Source organism: Melopsittacus undulatus, chromosome 2 (genome assembly GCF_012275295.1).
Source record: "Melopsittacus undulatus isolate bMelUnd1 chromosome 2, bMelUnd1.mat.Z, whole genome shotgun sequence".
NCBI classification, from domain to species: Eukaryota; Metazoa; Chordata; class Aves; order Psittaciformes; family Psittaculidae; genus Melopsittacus; species Melopsittacus undulatus.
Window position 1 is genome coordinate 2782947 of NC_047528.1, and position 18689 is coordinate 2801635.

General features: G+C 49.2%; 1 protein-coding gene across 1 annotated transcript; it reads left to right on the plus strand.

The window, feature by feature from the left end:
- Nucleotides 1-557: 557 nt before the first annotated feature.
- On the plus strand, nucleotides 558-17115 carry TSKU (tsukushi, small leucine rich proteoglycan). Its single transcript, XM_034060246.1, has 2 exons — nucleotides 558-582; nucleotides 14919-17115. Exon 2 carries the CDS (start codon nucleotides 14926-14928, stop codon nucleotides 15982-15984), a length of 1059 nt encoding a protein of 352 aa, XP_033916137.1. The 5' UTR covers nucleotides 558-582; nucleotides 14919-14925; the 3' UTR covers nucleotides 15985-17115.
- Nucleotides 17116-18689: the final 1574 nt, after the last annotated feature.

An 18689-nucleotide genomic window follows, 5' to 3' on the forward strand; every position in this document is an offset into this window, starting at 1 on the left:
GGTTGGGTGGCAGCACCCGGAGCATGGGTTTTCCCTCTGCAGTATCCAGGACCATGGGGTTTCCCTCTGCAGCATCCAGGACCATGGGGTTTCCCTTTGCAGTATCCAGGACCATGGGGTTTCCCTTTGCAGTATCCCAGAACAGGTTTTCCCTTTGCAGTATCCCGGACCACGGGTTTTCCCTTGCAGTATCCCAGAGCGAGCTGTGCTGCGGGGAGACGCTGCTGGTTTGTGAATGGATCTGAGCAGCTGCTGGCGAAGGCAATAGGGAGCAATTACAGAATGCCCGGAGGGAATGAGGACGTGAGGGACATCCCAGGGGGTGTTAATATCTGACAGCGAGGTGGAATGGAAGGGAAGGCTGCAGGGTCAGGGGGAGGATCTCCTGCACCCGTATTCCTTAAGGTTGAGCACAAGGAATAGCCCAGCATCGAATGGGTGGCAGGAAAGAGCTGTAAAACAGAACAGCAAGCTGAAGTCTCCTATGTTTTTGAATACAGGATAAAGCATCCTCTGTAACCCCATCCCTGCAGTGACCAGCAGCGTGTGCCACCCCGGTGGAGACAGAGCTGGGAAATAAAGGTAAGCCATCGTTTTCCAGAGGTTTGGAGTTTCCCCTCCATCCCTAACTGCTTCTTTTCCTCCTCTTTCAGCCTCTTTTCCCTCCTCCTCCTCCTCACTTGTCAGCTTTCGGTGGGGAGAAGCAGAGGCTGGAAGGTGGGATAAGACAAGGCATCCTCACCCCTGGTACCCTGGGAGCCGTGGTGCTGCCAGGCTATCAAAGGGAACTTCCCAACACCGGAGATGTTGAGGGCTGGGAAGAGATAAAGCCTGGCTTGAGCAAGCTGATTCTTGTCTTAAAACTTGGCACTGATGGAGGTGAATGGATGAAGGGCTCAGCCATTCATTCCAGGGAAATATGGTGATTTTCAGTCGTATTGAGGTTTTTATATGTATTTCTTTAATTTCTTGGGAATTCCCATCATTCCTTATTGGAGTATGCGTGATGTGGGGGGGGGGGGGAAATACATGCTCTGAGCATCATCCCAGCCCTCCCCCTGCTGCTTACAGACACTGCCAAAGATTAAACCAACCTGGCTGCCTTAGTATGGGACATTCCAGAGTTGCATTAACCGGGCTGGAATTCTGCCTGTTGCAGCAGTGGCAAACTGGAATGAAGCACTTTATCTTTGCTGTGGCTGAGTGCAGGGCCATGTGCTGTGTGTAACAGCCGAGTGCTGACACTTGTGGGCTTTCTTTTCCTTCCCCTTTCCCCTCTCCTGCTTCTTCTTCGCTATCTGTGTGTCTGTGATGCTGACTCCTCTCTTTCCCCCTGGTTCATGTCCAGGAGCTCACATAAGGACCTTTAGGGTTGTTTTTCACTCCAAGTAAGATAACCCTCATTGGGAAACACTGAGGCTTTAAGGCAAAGCCCTGCTGTGGCAAATGGGTCCAACCAGATGCGATTCCTCACCCCTATCATGTCTGGGGTGACAAATGCATGCTGAGCAATCGGAGTGGGGCAGGACATGGCCCTGACCCCAGAATCATTCATTTTCCTCCCAACCTTGAGGATGAGGTGTCTGTGACAGGGGGCATGGAGAGGCTGAGCTTCAGACAGCAGGATGGAGGAGGCCTTTCCTCCAAAGCCCTTTCATCATATGGTCATAGAATCACAGAGTAGTTTATGTTGGAAGGGATCTTAAACCTCATCCAGTTCCAACCCCAATGCCTTCCACTGGAGCAGCTGCTCCAAGCCCCTGTGTCCAACCTGGCCTTGAGCACTGCCAGGGATGGGGCAGCCACAGCTTCTCTGGGCACCCTGTGCCAGCGCCTCAGCACCCTCCCAGGGAACAGCTTCTGCCTAAGAGCTCAGCTCAGTCTCCCCTCTCTTGGGCAGGTTCAAGCCATTCCCCTTGGCCTGGCCCTACAGGCCCTTGTAAAGCTCACACCAAAGATGCTGCCTCTGTATTTACTCAGGACAGGAGATTTGCAGCCTCTTGCATGAGATCTCCACTTCAAATGGTCGCAGCACCACAGGGTAACTCTGAACCTGGCCACCCTCATGCACTGGGGGAAAGCATTGCTCTTCTGGACTGTCCCAAAATGTCCTGTGGTGATGTCCCTATCTCTCAGGTTCCCAGCATGGTGCATGGTGGCCTCCCCTGTCTTTGGGGAAAGGGTTAGGGTGCAAGGGGCCATGTAGCCAATACTATGGGATGTTGTGATTTGGGATGTCTTACTCTGCTGGTAGTGAAATCAGGTCAAATTGGGTCAGGAGGTGGCTTAATAGAGGGTTAAATGGCAGAGGAATACGGTTGTGTGTGACTTTGAACATCTCCATGGTATGGCAGAAATGCCACAGAGCTGTGCCAAAACCAAGGGAACAGGGATGGGGATAGGATGGAGCCAGGGGAGGTGAGTGCCATGGGTGGGCAGAAAGAGCCAGACCTACTGTTGGCAGGCACTGGGACTGCAGTGGAGGGACACTGGGATACTTCCCCATCACAACCACCTCCCCGATGTCCCTTTCCCTGTCCCTAGCTGCCCATTCACAAAGGGCAAAGCAAGGCTGGTGTCCGCAGAGCATCCAGGCAAGGCAGGAGCTGGACATGGTGCATGAAGGCAGTGATGGCATTTGGCTGGACCAGTTGTGGCAGTGGTGGTGTTGTCTGGGGGCTTCTATGTGGGCTGAGACTGGGATGTCTTGGTTTGTGAGACCTTCCCAGTTAATCTGGTGGGATTTGGATCTGGGAATGGCACCATCATCCCCACATGCCCACATGGGAATGAGCACCGGTGGAATTAGTCATGCTTCAGGTGTCAGGAGGGAAACTGAGGCACATAAATAGGGGGACCCATACTCATCAACAATATGAAATGGGTCCTGCTGGGAATGTAGTTGTCCTAATCCATGTTAGATGACTTTGCTCTCCAAACTCCTGCACCAGGAACTGGAGGATCCTGGGCCAGGGAAAGAAAGCAAAGGGCTAAGGAGGTACCACAACATCACATCATTGGGGCAGGGAAGCATCACCTGGGGTGGGTACCACAGCGGGGATGATGCCCTGGTGGTAAACCCTTTGTCAGCTTTACCCATTCCCAAATCCCCTATTCCCAAACCTTTTAGGAGACCCACAGGGCATAAGGAATGTCTTGTGTGCTTTGGTGGAGTGGAGGCAGCTCCTGAAGCCCTGGCTGATGCTCGATGGAGCAGTTTCACTGCCATTCATTGTTCACAGCATCACATTGCAAGGGTTATTGTAGGGGGGGAGAAGAAAGGCTGGGAAGGGAAGGAGACAGGAGCCTCCAGCTGTGCTGTTTGGAACAATAAGGGCCAGGACTGTATGTATTATCTCCTCGGTGGAGGGTCTGCAGCTGCACGCTGAGAGCCACAGGCAGCAAAGAGGTTATTGTGTATGGAAAAGACCCATAAAAACAACCACAGAAATAAAGCAAAACCCCACAGAGAAGCCCTGGGTGATGGAGGCAGCACCGAGGGGCACTCAGCCTCATGTTGCCTCCTTGCTTTGCCCTCTTATTGAAGCCAGCAGCCCCGCAGGGTGTTAGGAGGTTGGGAGCTGCTGCCTTTCAAAGGGCTAAAGCTGCATGGGGTCCTCCTAAAATCCCTGTGCCAGGGCCCAAACGAGGGGGATTCCTTTTCCCTCTGCTCTGTGCATGATTCTGGCTGGTGCTGCCTCTGCTTGATGGAGCCAGGGAGAGCACCATGGCCAAGACACACAGGAGGCAGCGTTTGGACAACTGATTCACAGACACCTCTGTTTCAGGGAGAAAGAGCTGGAAAGCCCTTAGAGATACAGGATCATGGAACCATGGAGTGGTTTGGGTTGGAAGGGACCTTAAAGCTCATCCAGCTCCAACCCCTGCCATGGGCAGGGACCCCTTCCACTGGAGCAGCTGCTCCAAGCCCCTGTGTCCAACCTGGCCTTGAACACTGCCAGGGATGGGGCATTCACAGCTTCTCTGGGCACCCTGTGCCAGCGCCTCAGCACCCTCCCAGGGAACAGCTTCTGCCTTATCTCCAACCTGAACTTCCCCTGTTTCAGTCTGAACCCATCACCCCTTGTCCTATCACTGCAGTCCCTGATGAAGAGCCCCTCTCCAGCATCCTTGGAGCCCCCTTCAGACACTGGAAGCTGCTCTGAGGTCTCCATGCAGCTTTTCTTCTCCAGGCTCAACAGCCCCAATGTTCTCAGCCTGGCTCCATACAGGAGCTGCTCCAGCCCCTGCTCATCCTCGTGGCCTCCTCTGGACTTGTTCCAACAGTTCCATGTCCTTCTTATGTTGAGGACACCAGAACTGCACACAGTGCTGCAAGTGGGGTCTCCCCAGAGCAGAGGTGTAGAACCACCTCCTTCAACTTGCTGGTCACACTGGGATGACTGGGATGCTGTAGCTCACCAGCTGTTTCTCACCAGGAGGAACAAAGCCATCACCCTGGGATGCTTTATCTTCCTCCAGCACCATCCGTTCTCTCTCCCTTCCTTCCTTCCTTCCCCCTACCCAGCTCATCCTCTCCAGGGGAACCCACCATATCCATCCATGCAGCCTGGTCCTTCTGCAGCCACCTGGTGTGACCAAATGCAAACCAAGTCAGGCACATGGGGTACATCCATAGATATCAGACCTTGCTCTCATGGACCAGACAGCTGCTGGTGGGTCCTTTCAACCTGTGCAAGGGATGGGATAGTGTATGTGCCATTCCAGGGACATGTGTTGCATGTGGCATTCCCCAGTTGGGCACAAAGACATGGCTCTATTAACAGAAGTGTGCATCACAGGTAAGAGGTTTCCTCTCCTGTGCTGCACATCTTAGTGCGTCTCACTGTCCTGGTGTACGATGTTCATCCCAGAGTGCATTCCTCTTGAATGATATCATGGCTCTGGGAGCTGGAGTGCTCCGATAAAGCATTGTCATAGCCGGAGCTGGCACAGGAATTGGATGGGGGTCAGGTGTGGGAGAGCCTATAGCTGAAGCTATAAGAATTCAGCTGAAGCTGAAGAATTAAGCTATAGAAGAACTTTGCTAGGATCATTTCAGCTTTCAGTAATTGAGTAGCTAAGAAGACCTTGGTTGGTTTATGCTTTAAACATTCACATCAGCTTCCTACTCTGAGACCAGGAATGGTCCAAGAGGAGGGGGAAGTGTGTGCAACCCTGATGCTGCAGATGAAGCTGGGATCCATCACTTCCAAACTGATGCTTTGCAGAGGGATATGCAGCCCTGGAGAGTCAGGGTTTAATCCTCAGGTCATTGCTGTGGTTTGAGTAAAGCCTGAGTACTCACAGCCTTCCTCTGGGCATCACTGTGAGGCCTTGACCATTGGTGATGATGGGGCAGGGGGGTCTGGTGATGGCTTCACCAAGTCCCTCTACAGCAAAATACATTAGAGCTGGCTTAAAAACCAGTATAAAACTCCTTTTGCTATGAAGTGCCAAGCCAAAGGGCTGCTCTGTCCTCCTGCTTGTGCCAAAACAACTAACTCATTTGCACTCCCATTCTGGGATGTGTCACTGGGTTTGTGATAAAAGATCCTATTTGGGCAGAGTTTGAGGAGGTTAAGAAAATATTTGTGTTCCCAGCTGAGATGAGGTCTCTGTTGCACTGAGTGCTGGGACACTGAGACCTCCTGTTCCTGGAAACGCTTATGGTGAGAAAGAAAAGGGGAAGGATCAGAATCAGGGCTCATTGATTATACAAGGATTTGGGGTGATGCTGGAGCCCTGCGGTCCTGCATCCCTTGTCTGATCCCATGCATCCCATGCTGCTGGAGCTGGTGTACCCCCACCGATGCTCCCACTTTGAGCCATCCTTCATCTGGCATAACAATGGGGCTGGGATGCTCACACCCCATCAAGCCCCATGAATCCCCCATAGTGCTGCCAGGAGGTACTCCAGGGGCTTGGCAAACTCCATTTCCTTTCGGGAACGCCTCCTCCGGGCACAAGCACAGCTCTGGCAAGGAAAACCACTTCCAGAAGCCATAGGAGACCCTTTCCCCCCATCCCAATAGAACTGCTGTTAACCTGACAGCTTCCTGGGCTCACTGCCTTTGGGCCGCAGTGATTTAATTTGCCCATGCTGGAGGCATGGGTTAGGGTTAGGGCTTCTTCCCTACTCGAGGGGAAATTCCTGGGGTTTGAGCTGGTTTTTTGCCTCCAAGAGGTGGTTTTTTGCTTCCAAGAGGTGTTTTTTGCAGCACGTAGCTCTTGGGGTAGGGATTGTCCCTGTTTCAGCTGTGGATGTAAATCAGCTGGAACTCACTGTGTGGGTTGGCAGACCTGCCCGCACAGGTTTCCCTTTGTCAGAGCCCAAAATACACCACAGTTTGATTTCCTCCTTCGAGGGGGGATGAGGGATGCTGGAGGAAGGAGGTTGCACCAGGGGAATGAGCTCTTAACTGTTTAAACACTAGGATGATAAATTACCTGTTGCCTTTTGCAAAGCAGATGGGATTTGTGACACGAACAGTTGGAGCAAAGATTATTTTAATAGGTCTTTCCAATTGTTTTGTATATAAGAAAAGCATCATATTTTTCTTCCTACTTAAAAAAACCCAATAGAACAGAGGCTGTTTCAGCCTGAGCAAAGGATGGCAAACATTTGGAAATGAACCCATAGTGTGAAGCTATAGGGTTTGGAGCGTTCCATCTATATCCATCTTTCCTGCAGCCTATGGGGGGTTGAGAGGCTGCTTGGATTTGGCTTTGGGGTTGTGAAATGATCCTGATGCTTAACAATCTGGGTTTGCTCTTGCCAGTCTTATCTAACCCATCCCTGTAACAGCGATGAGAATCTGAAGGATGGGTGGGATGCTGGAAAATCATTGCGGTTTTGGCTCAGTAGTTTATGTCTGGAGCTGAGAAAAAGGGAATGGATATAACTGAAATGTGAGGGAAATGAGAAATGGTGTCTTGGGTTTTGTGTCCTTGCCCCTTCTGCCTGTCCACAACCCAAATTCCATGTTTCCTGCTGAGATCCACATCTCAGTGCTCATGCAGAGCAATGGGGTTCTTGTCCGTATCTGGGAGCAGCACCTTGGCCCCATTCACAGCAGTTCTGCCCTCTCTTTAAATCACTTGAAGGGGTCCAAAGCACCTCCCACAGCAAATAAAGCACTGGCTCAAGATGTCCTTCATTCATCTATCTCCTGTGATCCCTGGGGATCCCCAGTCAAGGAGGATAAATCCCATCCTGAGCCCACCCATCCCCATCACTCTGCCCTTAAGGTTGCCTTAAGCACAAGCACATCTCTGCATTGCAGAAACAGAGATGACTTTTTCTTTCCATTACCAGTTCGGTGCCTATTGTATCTTATTTTTCCATAGCCTGGTAATGTAGATTCCTGATACCACTGGGTTAATTACTTGCTGACAAGTCCTCTTTTGGTAGTGGAGCTCTTGGCTGAATGCAAAGGAGGTGCTTGTACATCCGTTATTAGAAATCATTAAAGCAGAAAGGAATTAATAGAGAATTTTTTTCTTTTCCTGGTTTTTTTTTGGGTCTTTATTCCCTACTTTTAATTCTGATTTTCCCCAGTGAGCAGGAAGATAGAGCAAAAAATGTTCATCACCTGCAGAGTGATTTATCTCTTGTTCAGGTGCTCGGTGTCTCTTTACATTGAGCCATAAGGGCTAAAACCACCATCCCAGTGGCTGAGTTTCCCCCCATCCCAATGCTTGCATGCACTGGTGGGGTAATAAGGTGAGGAGAAGGAGAGGACCAGGTTGCATATCCCCTTCTTTATATCCTGATGGATAACTGTGACTGACTATTCTCTTTAAGCAGTGTTGCACTTCCCATTGATAAAACCATCCGTGTGATGGGTGATAACTTACCACCTGCAAGCAGCTTGTGCAATGGGTCCTAATGGAGGGTCCATGAAATCAAGATGAATTTAGAAGAGCCAAGAGGCTAATTCTCATCCTGCTGTCATTGATACCCAGAGTAACTCCACTGAACTCCCCTAAACCTGTCCCTGGCAGTGTTCAAGGCTAGGTTGGATGCAGCTTGGAGCAAGCTGCTCTAGTGGAAGGTGCCCATGGGAAGGGTTGGAACTGGATGAGTCCTAAGGTCCCTTCCAATCCAAACCACTTTGATTCTATGATCTAAGCAAATACAGGATCAAACTGAAACAGCAGACACTCTCATTACCCTTCCTCTCCTTAGATCCAATAAATCACAACCCTGAGTATAAAACCAGGACCAGTTCTGCAGAGTGCACCCCAAAACCAACAAACAACACAAGATAACACATAGGTTAGAAAGCCCTGTTGCCATTCACACCAAAGCTCCATTGTGAGGAAGCACTAACTGCTTTAATAAGCTTTATAGGGGGGACAAAAGCAGCTTTTTGCTTCAGGTATGTGGGGAAGAAGAGCCGGTCTGAAGCAAGCAAAGTAAAAGGCTGGATGACCTTTACTTCCAACACACACAAATAAGAACCAGTAACCTTGTCAGCAGCAATTCCTTTATCATGTGAGGGGTGTGTGCCTGTGAATTGAGGGATTAATAGTGTCTGGTTTGAGCTAGTTTTGCTGCCTGCTCATATTGGCCTATGGGATCTGGAGACTGGGCTGTGATTGCATCTCTGGTGTAATCTGGACTCAGCCTGGGAGAGTCCGCACTGGAAAAGTGGAGCTGTTACTAGAGCTGCACCTTACTCAACAATTACCCTTAGTTTACAGAGTAATTAATGGCAGGAGGAGAAAGGAAAGGTGTCTGAAGTAATTCTGTGCTTGGAGAAGCCATCCAGGACCATCCTGATGCTCTGGAGCCACCGTCCCAGCTGCATCCCAGAGCCTCCCAAGTATTTAAAGAGAGAAAGAGCCAACTATCTCTCTGTGTTTTCCAGCCTGGAGGATTTATGGCCTCTATCAGCCTATGCAGCTCATTTCCCTTTCCAATAACTTTCCCTTTCCCCTGCCCCCAGCACTGATTGCAGCCAAGTGGGCCCTGTGGGCCTCACTATAAAGACTCTGCTTTTGCTTCACTTGGCTGATGCAAGAGGCAGAAGATGATCCCCATATTTTCCTCCTGATGAAATATTGCTGTTAACCCAACTCCTCTGTCTTTTCCTGGAAGAGCAGCTCTGTTTGGGATAGGTGGATTGCAGCCCTTCCTTTTTGCCTCTTCCCTTTGACGGTTGCTCTATTTGCTGTTATTAATCCAGCAGCACATTAGCAGGACACTTGGAAATGACCAGGATCTGTCCTTAGGTATGCACAGATTCATGTTATAGATTCACAGACTGGTTTGGGTTGGAAGGGACCTTAAAGCTCATCCAGTTCCAACCCCTGCCATGGGCAGGGACAGCTTCCACTAGAGCAGCTGCTCCAAGCCCCTGTGTCCAACCTGGCCTTGAGCATTGCCAGGGATGGGGAATACCTTAATACCTGATCTGCTCTAATTGTGGGGTGCTGTTGAAAATACAGGTCCTGATTTCCTGATTCCTGTCTCAGAGGTGGTTAATCTGTGGCTGGGCAGCCTGATTCACTGGAAAACTGTCCCACCAAAGGAGAAGAAGGAAGATTAGGGTTTTCTTGGATGAGTGAGCTGAACTGATTAATCCTGGATGCACTTTGTTGCTGGACAGGACTTGGGTTTGGAAGATGCAGCCAGGGATGGGGTGGGAAGCTGAACCAAAGGAAGACTGGACATTCTGTTCCACTATGGAAAAGGAGAAATGGGGCATTCCAGGGATGGATCTGGCCTTAGGTGGGTTTCATCTCCTTCTGAAGCCATTTATTTCACTTCACACCATTGCAGACACAACCTGGGGTTTCTTTTCTAAGCTTCATGTGATGACTTTCGGTCCCCATCCATGACTCCAGCTGCATTCCAGCTGATGCTGAGGAGTGCAGCATGAAGAATGAGGTGTCCCCTTCCTGACTCCCATCAAACAACAAACTTCCAAACATCTCCCCCTTCTCTTTTTAATTAGTCCTTGATTTTTGGCTATTGGGATTTCCAGCTTGGTGGTTGCCAGGACAACCGGAGGAAGCCTGGGTAGCATCCTCTTCATCTCTGCATATCCAAGGGGGGGACCAGTCCCTAAGCAATGGGCTTCCATCCAACGCGGGATGTGTTAGCACATCTTCCTTGGGTGGGAATGAGGTGGAAAACTCAGCTGTGGATCAGGGAAGAGTAGTGAGAAAAGGAAGAGGAGAAGGAGGAAATCAAGTGCAGTGACAAGTGTGAACTGGCAACAGCACCATAACAAGGCTTTCCTCTCCCCCACACCACCCCCTTACCATCAGCTGAGATGTGGGTTTCCTGCAGTCTGGTTCTCAAATCAGATTTTAATGGGGTTTTTATTTGGCAGGGAAACCTCAGTGCGAGGTTTCTGCCCATGTAGTGATAGGTCAAGGGGTGATGGGTTCAGACTGAAACAGGGGAAGTTCAGGTTGGAGATAAGGAAGAAGTTCTTTACTGTGAGGGTGCTGAGGCACTGGAATGGGTTGCCCAGGGAAGTTGTGAATGCTCCATCCCTGGCAGTGCTCAAGGCCAGGTTGGACAGAGCCTTGGGTGCCATGGTTTAGTGTGAGGTGTCCCTGCCCATGGCAGGGGTTGGAACTGGATGATCTTAAGGTGCTTTCCAACCCAAACCATTCTATGATTCTATGATTGATTCCATGAGTCTATATCTTCACATCACAACTGCTACAGAATAGTCAATGGGTCAATGGTCAAACCAAGGGCTGCTTTCTTCTGATGGCTTTCCCTTTACTATCCCTAGTGCTGGTGCCAGCATTTTCTGACCCATGGAGTTTCCTCCAGGTGAATCTCCCCTGTGCTTCAGCAGGATAACTCATCTCCCGTTTACAAGGGGATACCTTGGCTTCCTGCCTTTATCAACAGAGCAGCTCGCAGGCAGCAATCCAAAGGCAATTTGATGTGGTTTCAAACGCACACTGTACACAGATGAACAGTAAATGCCTGCAGCGTGTTTCTTCCCTCATTTCAAAGAGCACTATTGATTGCTCCATGCAATGACAAAGCATGCCTGGACCTGACTAAGCTCTTCCTTCATTATCTGGCAATGCAGGAGACTCTTTTCTTGGAGTGGAAGGTGACCGGTACCTTTATTTCTCCTATCTTTTATCAGAGCTATTGGCCAAGTGGCCTATTTGCCTATGAATGCTTCATGCTGCTCCATAAGGGAGTTTTTAGCTGGTAGTAATGGGTGGAAACTCATCAGCAAAGCAATTGCAAGCCAGTAAGAGAGTATTTGGGGCAGTGCTGGAGGAGGGAAGAGGCAATAGATGCTGTGCAAATAGCTAAGCTGAGCTTTATGTCCTGCATTTCAGCTGTGTAATGTCGTGTCTTTGATGCTGGCTGCAGCAATGGGTGGTACAGTGGGAGTCACTTTATCTGCCCACTTATGGAGGTTGTTTCTGTAGCTGGTTGGGAATGGAATTCCCATGTCAAAGGGGTTTAAGCAGCTGTATATGGAACCTCTGGCTTTGATTCTTGTCTCAGTTCAAGGAATCATAGAATCATAGAATGGTTTGGGTTGGAAGGGACCTTAAAGCTCATCCAGCTCCAACCCCTGCCACAGGCAGGGACCCCTTCCACTGGAGCAGCTGCTCCAAGCCCCTGTGTCCAACCTGGCCTTGAGCACTGCCAGGGATGGGGCAGCCACAGCTTCTCTGGGCACCCTGTGCCAGCGCCTCAGCACCTTCATTATAAAGTTTCTTCCTTATATCTAGTCTGAATCTGCCCTCTTTTAGTTTAAATCCATTCCCCCTTGTCCTGTTGCTGCAGGCCCTGCTAAAAAGTCTGTTCCCAGTTAAAACAGGACTTTGGAAATTGCCCCTTTGCTTTTCTTCAGGTGGCCCAGCAGGAGCCCATGAAGCTCTTAGCAGTGCTCAGAAAGCCAAGTCTCACCTTGATATGTCTTTGGGCCTGCTGGGGACTGATCCAGCTCCCATTGGAGACAACAGGATGCCATGAGGAACTGAGCTGGGCTTTTGAAGGAGAAGTCAGGAGATGCTTTCCCTGTTGTGACATCAAGTGGGATTTGAGAGAAGAAATACCAGTATCATAGGATCATAGAATCTAAGGGTACAAGGGACATCAAGGATCATCTGGTCCAGCCTCCCTTGGCAACACATGACCTAGACTGGATGTCCCAGCACCCTGTCCAGCACAGTCTTAACAGTGCCCAGCTCTAGGGAGTCACCACTTCCCTAGGGAAATTATTCCAGGGGCTGCTTGTTCTCATTGGGTAACATTTCCCTCTTGTATCCAATGGGAATCTCCCCAGGAGCAACTTGTGCCCATCACCCCTTGGCTTTCCCATGGGGCTCCTTGTCCAAAGGGAGTCTCCATCTTCTTTACAGCCACCCTTTAACTCCTGGCACATGGATAAGGTCTCCCTGAGCCTTCTTTCCTCTATGCTGGACAAACCCAGCTCTCTCAGTCTGTTGTGAGACTGAGCTGACGTTAGTGCAGGTGCTTCCCTGTAGTGAGACATTTAACATTTGAGGTTTTGCTTTCTGAGTTCCCAAAGAGCTCCCTGCTGCTGTGATTTCCCCTGGTAATGAAACATTTCAGTGCATTCCAAATGCAGCACCATGGAAGAAGGAGGATTTAGTCTGGAGAAGAGAAGCTGCGTGGAGACTTCAGAGCAGCTTCCAGTGTCTGAAGGGGGCTACAGGGATGCTGGGGAGGGACTCTTCATTAGGGACTGTAGTGATAGGACAAGGGGTAACGGGTTGAAACTTAAACAGCAGAGGTTTAGATTGGATATAAGGAAGAAGTTCTTTACTGTGAGGGTGCTGAGGCACTGGAATGGGTTGCCCAGGGAAGCTGTGAATGCTCCATCCCTGGCAGTGTTCAAGGCCAGGTTGGACAGAGCCTTGGGTGCCATGGTTTAGTGTGAGGTGTCCCTGCCCATGGCAGGGGTTGGAACTGGATGATCTCAAGGTCCTTTCCAACCCTAATTGTTCTATGATTCTATGGTCCGTCTGCGCAGAACCAGAGGACATCAGCCCTGATGTCATTAAGAAAGGGATATCTGGAGATGTGTCTGCATAAAGGAGCTCTACCCGTGTATCCCCTCTGCACACATATGTGTTCACTCAAGAAACAGTTGAAATGGGCTGGGGCTGGGGCTCATCTTGCTGATCTTCTGTTGTTCCTATACAATAATGCACCCCAGAAGACTGTGCATTGGCCTTTAGCAACGCTCCAGTTGCAGGAGCATTGGCCAGAGACCCAATCCCTGCTCTCTATTAGCAGGAGGTCTGGGAGCTACCACCAGACAAATCCTATCAATGACCAGGACAATGTTTTTGCAATGCTTTTCTCCCCTTTGTGCTTCTTTTACACGTTGGCAAGTAACCCCTGGGAAGCAGAGCAGAGCCAATGCTGGAAAGGGAGAGAAACTGCTGCCAAGGGCTGGGTGAGGGAGGATGAAGTGTGAACTTCTAGGAAATGGCCCTGGGAAGGTGCAAGGGCTGTGGGGAAGGTGCCTCAGCCAGATCAAAGGGTGTATGGGAAAGGTGATCCCATAAGGAAGCAAATAAAGTGCTTTCAAGCAGCAGCAGGAAAGGTGAGAATAGAGAGCAAAGGGGGCTGAGATGGGGATGGGAATGTGCATTTTAAAGGGGGTTTGTTTTCTTTGGTTAAAGGAGTGCTGGGCACATGGGTCTCTTTATCACCAGCAGCATAGACAGTGAGCAATGATGGCTCTGCTTGCCTGGTTTGGTGGGAAATTGCTGGCCTCTTGTAAGGCATGAGGAGCTGTCACCCGTGACTGCAATGGGAACCAAAGAGGAAAGCCCTTGTTGACCTGTAGGATCTGGCATCCAATTTAACCCCTCCAGAGTTGCAGAGCTAAAGCTGTTTTGGCTGGCTGTTGAAGTCACTGTTGCCTACAGTTGTGCAGAGGATGTGTTAGGATGCAATCAGAAGAGGCCAGTGAGGTGCACATCAGCTCTCTTCCTCCCTTGTCTGTGATGATGAAGGGACAGAAACACCTCAGAGGGAGGAAGTTCAAAACCAGCATTAGGGATTGCTCCCTGCTTGCTGCCATTGTTAATCACAGAGAATTCTTAATGTAATTAGCAAAGCCTCCCCAGAGGCTCTCTATGGAACAAATTGACTCTCTCCACTCACCTGTACAGGGCTCACTACAGCAGAGTCTGGGTTAGACTGAGTGGTCCTTGGTTCCTCTGCTCCATCAGGCAAGGGGATGTTGTCTCTCCTGCTTGCCACCAGCCTGAGGAACACTGGGTTTAGCCACCTGATATGAAGCAATGATTTTAGCTACCTAAACTCTTCTGTATTAGCATCTGAAGTCTAAGCAAAGGAGACGTGCAGTCCATTTGGGCAGAAGGGAGCTCCTTTCTAGCTGTTCATCCTGGACCTGTTCTGATGATGCTGTTATCTCTCTCATCTATAGGAAATTTAAATGGAGCTTTGGTTTTTCCTTTCCTGATAAGGCTTTTGGACACCTAAGGCTCCCACTGGGTGCATAGCCTAAATGATTTCTCTAGTGCAAGACTCCCAAATGCATGCCCTTACATGAAGACCTCTGTGTGCTGAAGTTTGCCAGGCTATAAAATGACTCAATGTTTGAGCTGTCATTTAGCTCCTTCTGTGGCCCACTCAAAAGGATAGATCTTGCTGATAGGCAAGTTCTTACTGTTCTTACAGCTGATTTCCTGTTGTTTCTTAACTCGGTTATATCTTCAAGACTGTTGACCCGATTTGCTTTCTCCATTAAGCTCCCACTGGGGTTCATAATGTGAAAGATAAGGTGTTGAGGACATCCATACTGTTTAAGGGTATACTTAATCTACCCATTTGGAAAGACAGAAGAGAATACATACAACTTGTTACACATCTACAGCAATTAAACCTATTTTCTTATCCTCTTGTTTTCCAGGTCAACAATGCAGTTCCTACCCTGGTTCAACTTGCTGCTTCTCCTTCCTTGTTTCAGTACCACCAAGACCTGCTTCCCTGGTTGCCACTGTGAAGTGGAAAGCTTCGGTCTCTTTGACAGCTTTAGCCTGACCAAGGTGGACTGCAGTGGAATAGGCTCACACATTGTTCCCGTTCCAATCCCTCTGGATACCTCCTATTTGGATCTATCATCAAACAAACTGGAAACAATCAATGAATCGAAGCTCACTGGCCCTGGATACACCACCTTGGTGAGCCTTGACCTGAGCTACAATAAGATTGCCAAGATTTCCTCCACAACCTTCTCCAGGCTTCGATACCTGGAGTCCTTGGACCTGAGTCATAACTCTTTGGAAGTCCTTCCCGAGGACTGTTTCTCCAGTTCTCCTTTGGGAGACATAGATTTGAGCAATAACAAGCTCTCGGATATAGCGATGGACATTTTTGCTTCAAAAGGTCAAGGAAAACCCTTGAATGTGGATCTATCCAACAATATGCTCAGCACAATTACAAGACACCGTGAAAAGAGCATCCCAAATATCCAGAACTTGAATCTTTCTGGGAACAGGTTAACGTCTGTGCCAAACCTTCAAGGCATCCCCCTCCGATACTTAAATCTTGATGGGAACCCCATAATCAAAGTTGAGAAAGGAGACTTCATGGGGCTGAAAGATCTGATTCATTTATCCCTCAGTGGCCTGCGTGGCTTGGGAGAGTTCTCTCCCTATAGCTTCAAGGAGCTACCAGCCCTCCAAGTACTGGATTTATCCAACAATCCCAACCTGAAGTCACTGACTGCTGAAGTGATCTTTGGGCTGAACTCCCTACAAGAGCTCAACCTCTCTGGCACAGGAGTGTCATCCTTACCAAAGACTGTGCTGAAATACCTGCCTTCCATCAAAAGCATCACCTTGGGGAAGAACATACAGTGTCTGAAGACCATCAAAGAAGGACAGTACCACCGACAAATCGGGCTGACCAAAAAAGAGGTCCTCAGTTGCCACGATAGCCATGGATCCGTAGCAGCAGCACCTTATGTTTTGTGATGAAAGCTGAGGAGGAGGTGGGGAAGGGAGGGTGGGGGGCCATGGGATTTGTACAGGATCGGACTGAGGTGGTTTGCAGTGTGCCTTTTGTAAGACTGACAATAATTTATATATTTGTATAAGCCAATACTTGATTGTTTGTGGATTTTATAAACTCTCATACCCTGGCCCATGTTATCTGCAATGCTCCAGGTTTTACCCTTGAGGTCCTGCACACAGCCCCTTGGCTCAAGAGTGGTGATGCTGGACAATGGGGACTGAGCTGCTCTGCAGGTCTCAGGGCAGAACAGTGTGTCTGGAGCAAGCTTTTGTGTCCCAAAACAAAGTCATCTGTCTCCACACCAAAACACAGTGACTCTGTAGCTGCTTGCTTACAGACCCATGCACCATCCTTTTGTGTTATCTATTACTCCCCAACAAGTGCCTTCTGGATGTTGCCTTCATTAGCAGCACCCTGGTCCCTGTCATGCACTTTCAGTCCTGAAGAAACCTTTCCAGACAAACCTGAACACAGGGTGCTCCTAATGGGCTGGTTTTTACATGTTATTTGCATGTGTGTGCAATGAACATTAAGACAAGCACTTTTCCCACTGTTTTCTCCCTGTCTTCCCATCACGTCCAAATACTTTAGGTCCAACCTTTAAAACCTCCTCTCTTTCTAACCTTAGCAAGCCATTGCTCAGAGATGATGCTCAGCAGAGCAAGGGGGAAGAAAAGGGATTTGCCAACAGCCACATCTCACCCCAGAAGCAGCCTCTCAGGTTACAAAGTGAAGAGATCATGTAGCCTGGCTTGAAATAGTAATGAAAATCACTCTTCCCTTACTGGGAAAGCTTGGAAGAAAGCTTGGGCAGGGATCCCCATCTTGACAACCTTATTAAACCAAGACGCAGCCCCAGAGGATGCGAGACCAAGCTGTTTCCATGCTGATGCTACCCATCCGAACACAACATCTGCAGCTCAGCTGGGAGCATGTGAGGCAGTTTTCAACACTGAAACACTCTCCAGAGCGTGCCAGGAGAAGGATTAACACTGACGCCTGTGTCCCTGCAGTGCTTTGCCTATCAGGGGAAAGATCTTGTTGGGTTTTAGTTCCAGAGTTGTGCCTTTTCTTTCTCTCCCATAGCTCTTCTGCAATCTGATAGAAAGCCTGGTCCTTAGAGGTTTGGTCACGGTTTCCTTTGTTTCTGAGATGCTGGCAAAGCAAATGGGAGCAAATCTGGTCCCTCTGCTTTTACTGCTTTTAGAAGTGGTGAATGCTCCATCCCTGGCAGTGTTCAAGGCCAGGTTGGACAGAGCCTTAATGCCATGGTTTAGTGTGAGGTGTCCCTGCCTATGGCAGGGGGTTGGAACTGGATGATCTTAAGGTGCTTTCCAACCCAATTTAATGATATATGTTCTATGATAGCATCAGGAGGAAATGAGGGAAGGCAGCACAACTTAACTCAGTGCTATGTGTGAAGCCTTCAACTTGCCTATAGGAGCTCCTGCAGTCTGGTCCATATCTGGCATGCTCTGTCCAGGGGATGGGAAGGATGGGGGTCCTGCTTGGGCTTATCTACAGCATGGTCTATAAACCCAGACTTACATGAAGGTGACTTTCAGTGTCTGAAACTCATTTAGGGAGGTCCATGGAAAGACGATGCAGATCTAAACCCATCCCCAAACCTTCCTTGGGAGTGTTGGGAGAAGCTCAGGCTTCATCCTCACTCCTCCCAAAGGTCTCTGAAATGGGAATCCTATTACCCAAAGCAGCTGCCTCCAGGGATGGTTGAAACACATTGAGCCTATAAAGGAGCCAACACCTTGCTTTGGGTGCTGAAATCACTATCCCACATTTTCATTGCTCTCCATGTCTTTGGGGACATTAGGGTGGGATTTTAACCCTTTCCTGTCAGTGCTGGAGCTTTTTTCCCCTCTCCTGACTCTTTGCAATGCTCAACCAGCCCTCACAGGCACAAAAACCGTTGCTTTCCTTGAAAGGCAATGGGACTGCTCATAAGCAGGGGTCTGGAAGCGAACGACAACCAACTGCAGTGCAGGACAGGGGCAATTTGGGGGAAAAGGGGTGTTTTTAGTAAGTTTTGCCTTTTTAAGAGAATTCTGCTGGCAGAAAAGATAAGGTTTTTATAAAGGAAGTTGTTTAATTTTGTAAGTCTACATAGATGAACTCTTACAGCCATCACAAACTGTCAAAGGTACAGTCTTTGTGCCACTGTAGTAAGTTGAGAACCCAATGTGACAATGCAGCTGAAGACTGCAAGTGAAGGTAATCTCACACTAGCTGGTAGCTAAGCAAGCCTTGGCAGAAGCTGGCAAGTCCCATTGCTGTATTAGTGTGTTGGGTTTATTTTAAAGGCCCTCTGCAGCATTGTAAGGCTTTGTGATTTATCATAGCATAATAAAGTGATGTGGAGGAGAATAAACCCACATTCCCCCAGGTTTATTGCCTTAGTGCTGGGATGGCTGTAGCTGCTGGGGCTAAAGTGCAGGACTTGCTCTGCTCAGCCCTACCAGCCTCATGGGTGTTGTATCTCCAAGCTGGGATCAGGGTTTGTCTCACTGTGTTTGAGGTCCTCATTGGCAGGAAGGCTTGAGAGCATCACTGGTTCAAAGGATATTGTGGACTCATGGCAATGAAGCAGCACAAGAGCACATTTCCTGCTCCAAAGCTTGGCAGAGATGGTTGGACAGAGCCTTGGGTG

Excerpts from the sequence above, each read along its gene's own strand:
- TSKU (XM_034060246.1), top strand. The coding sequence starts at position 14,926 with ATGCAGTTCCTACCCTGGTTCAACTTGCTGCTTCTCCTTCCTTGTTTC.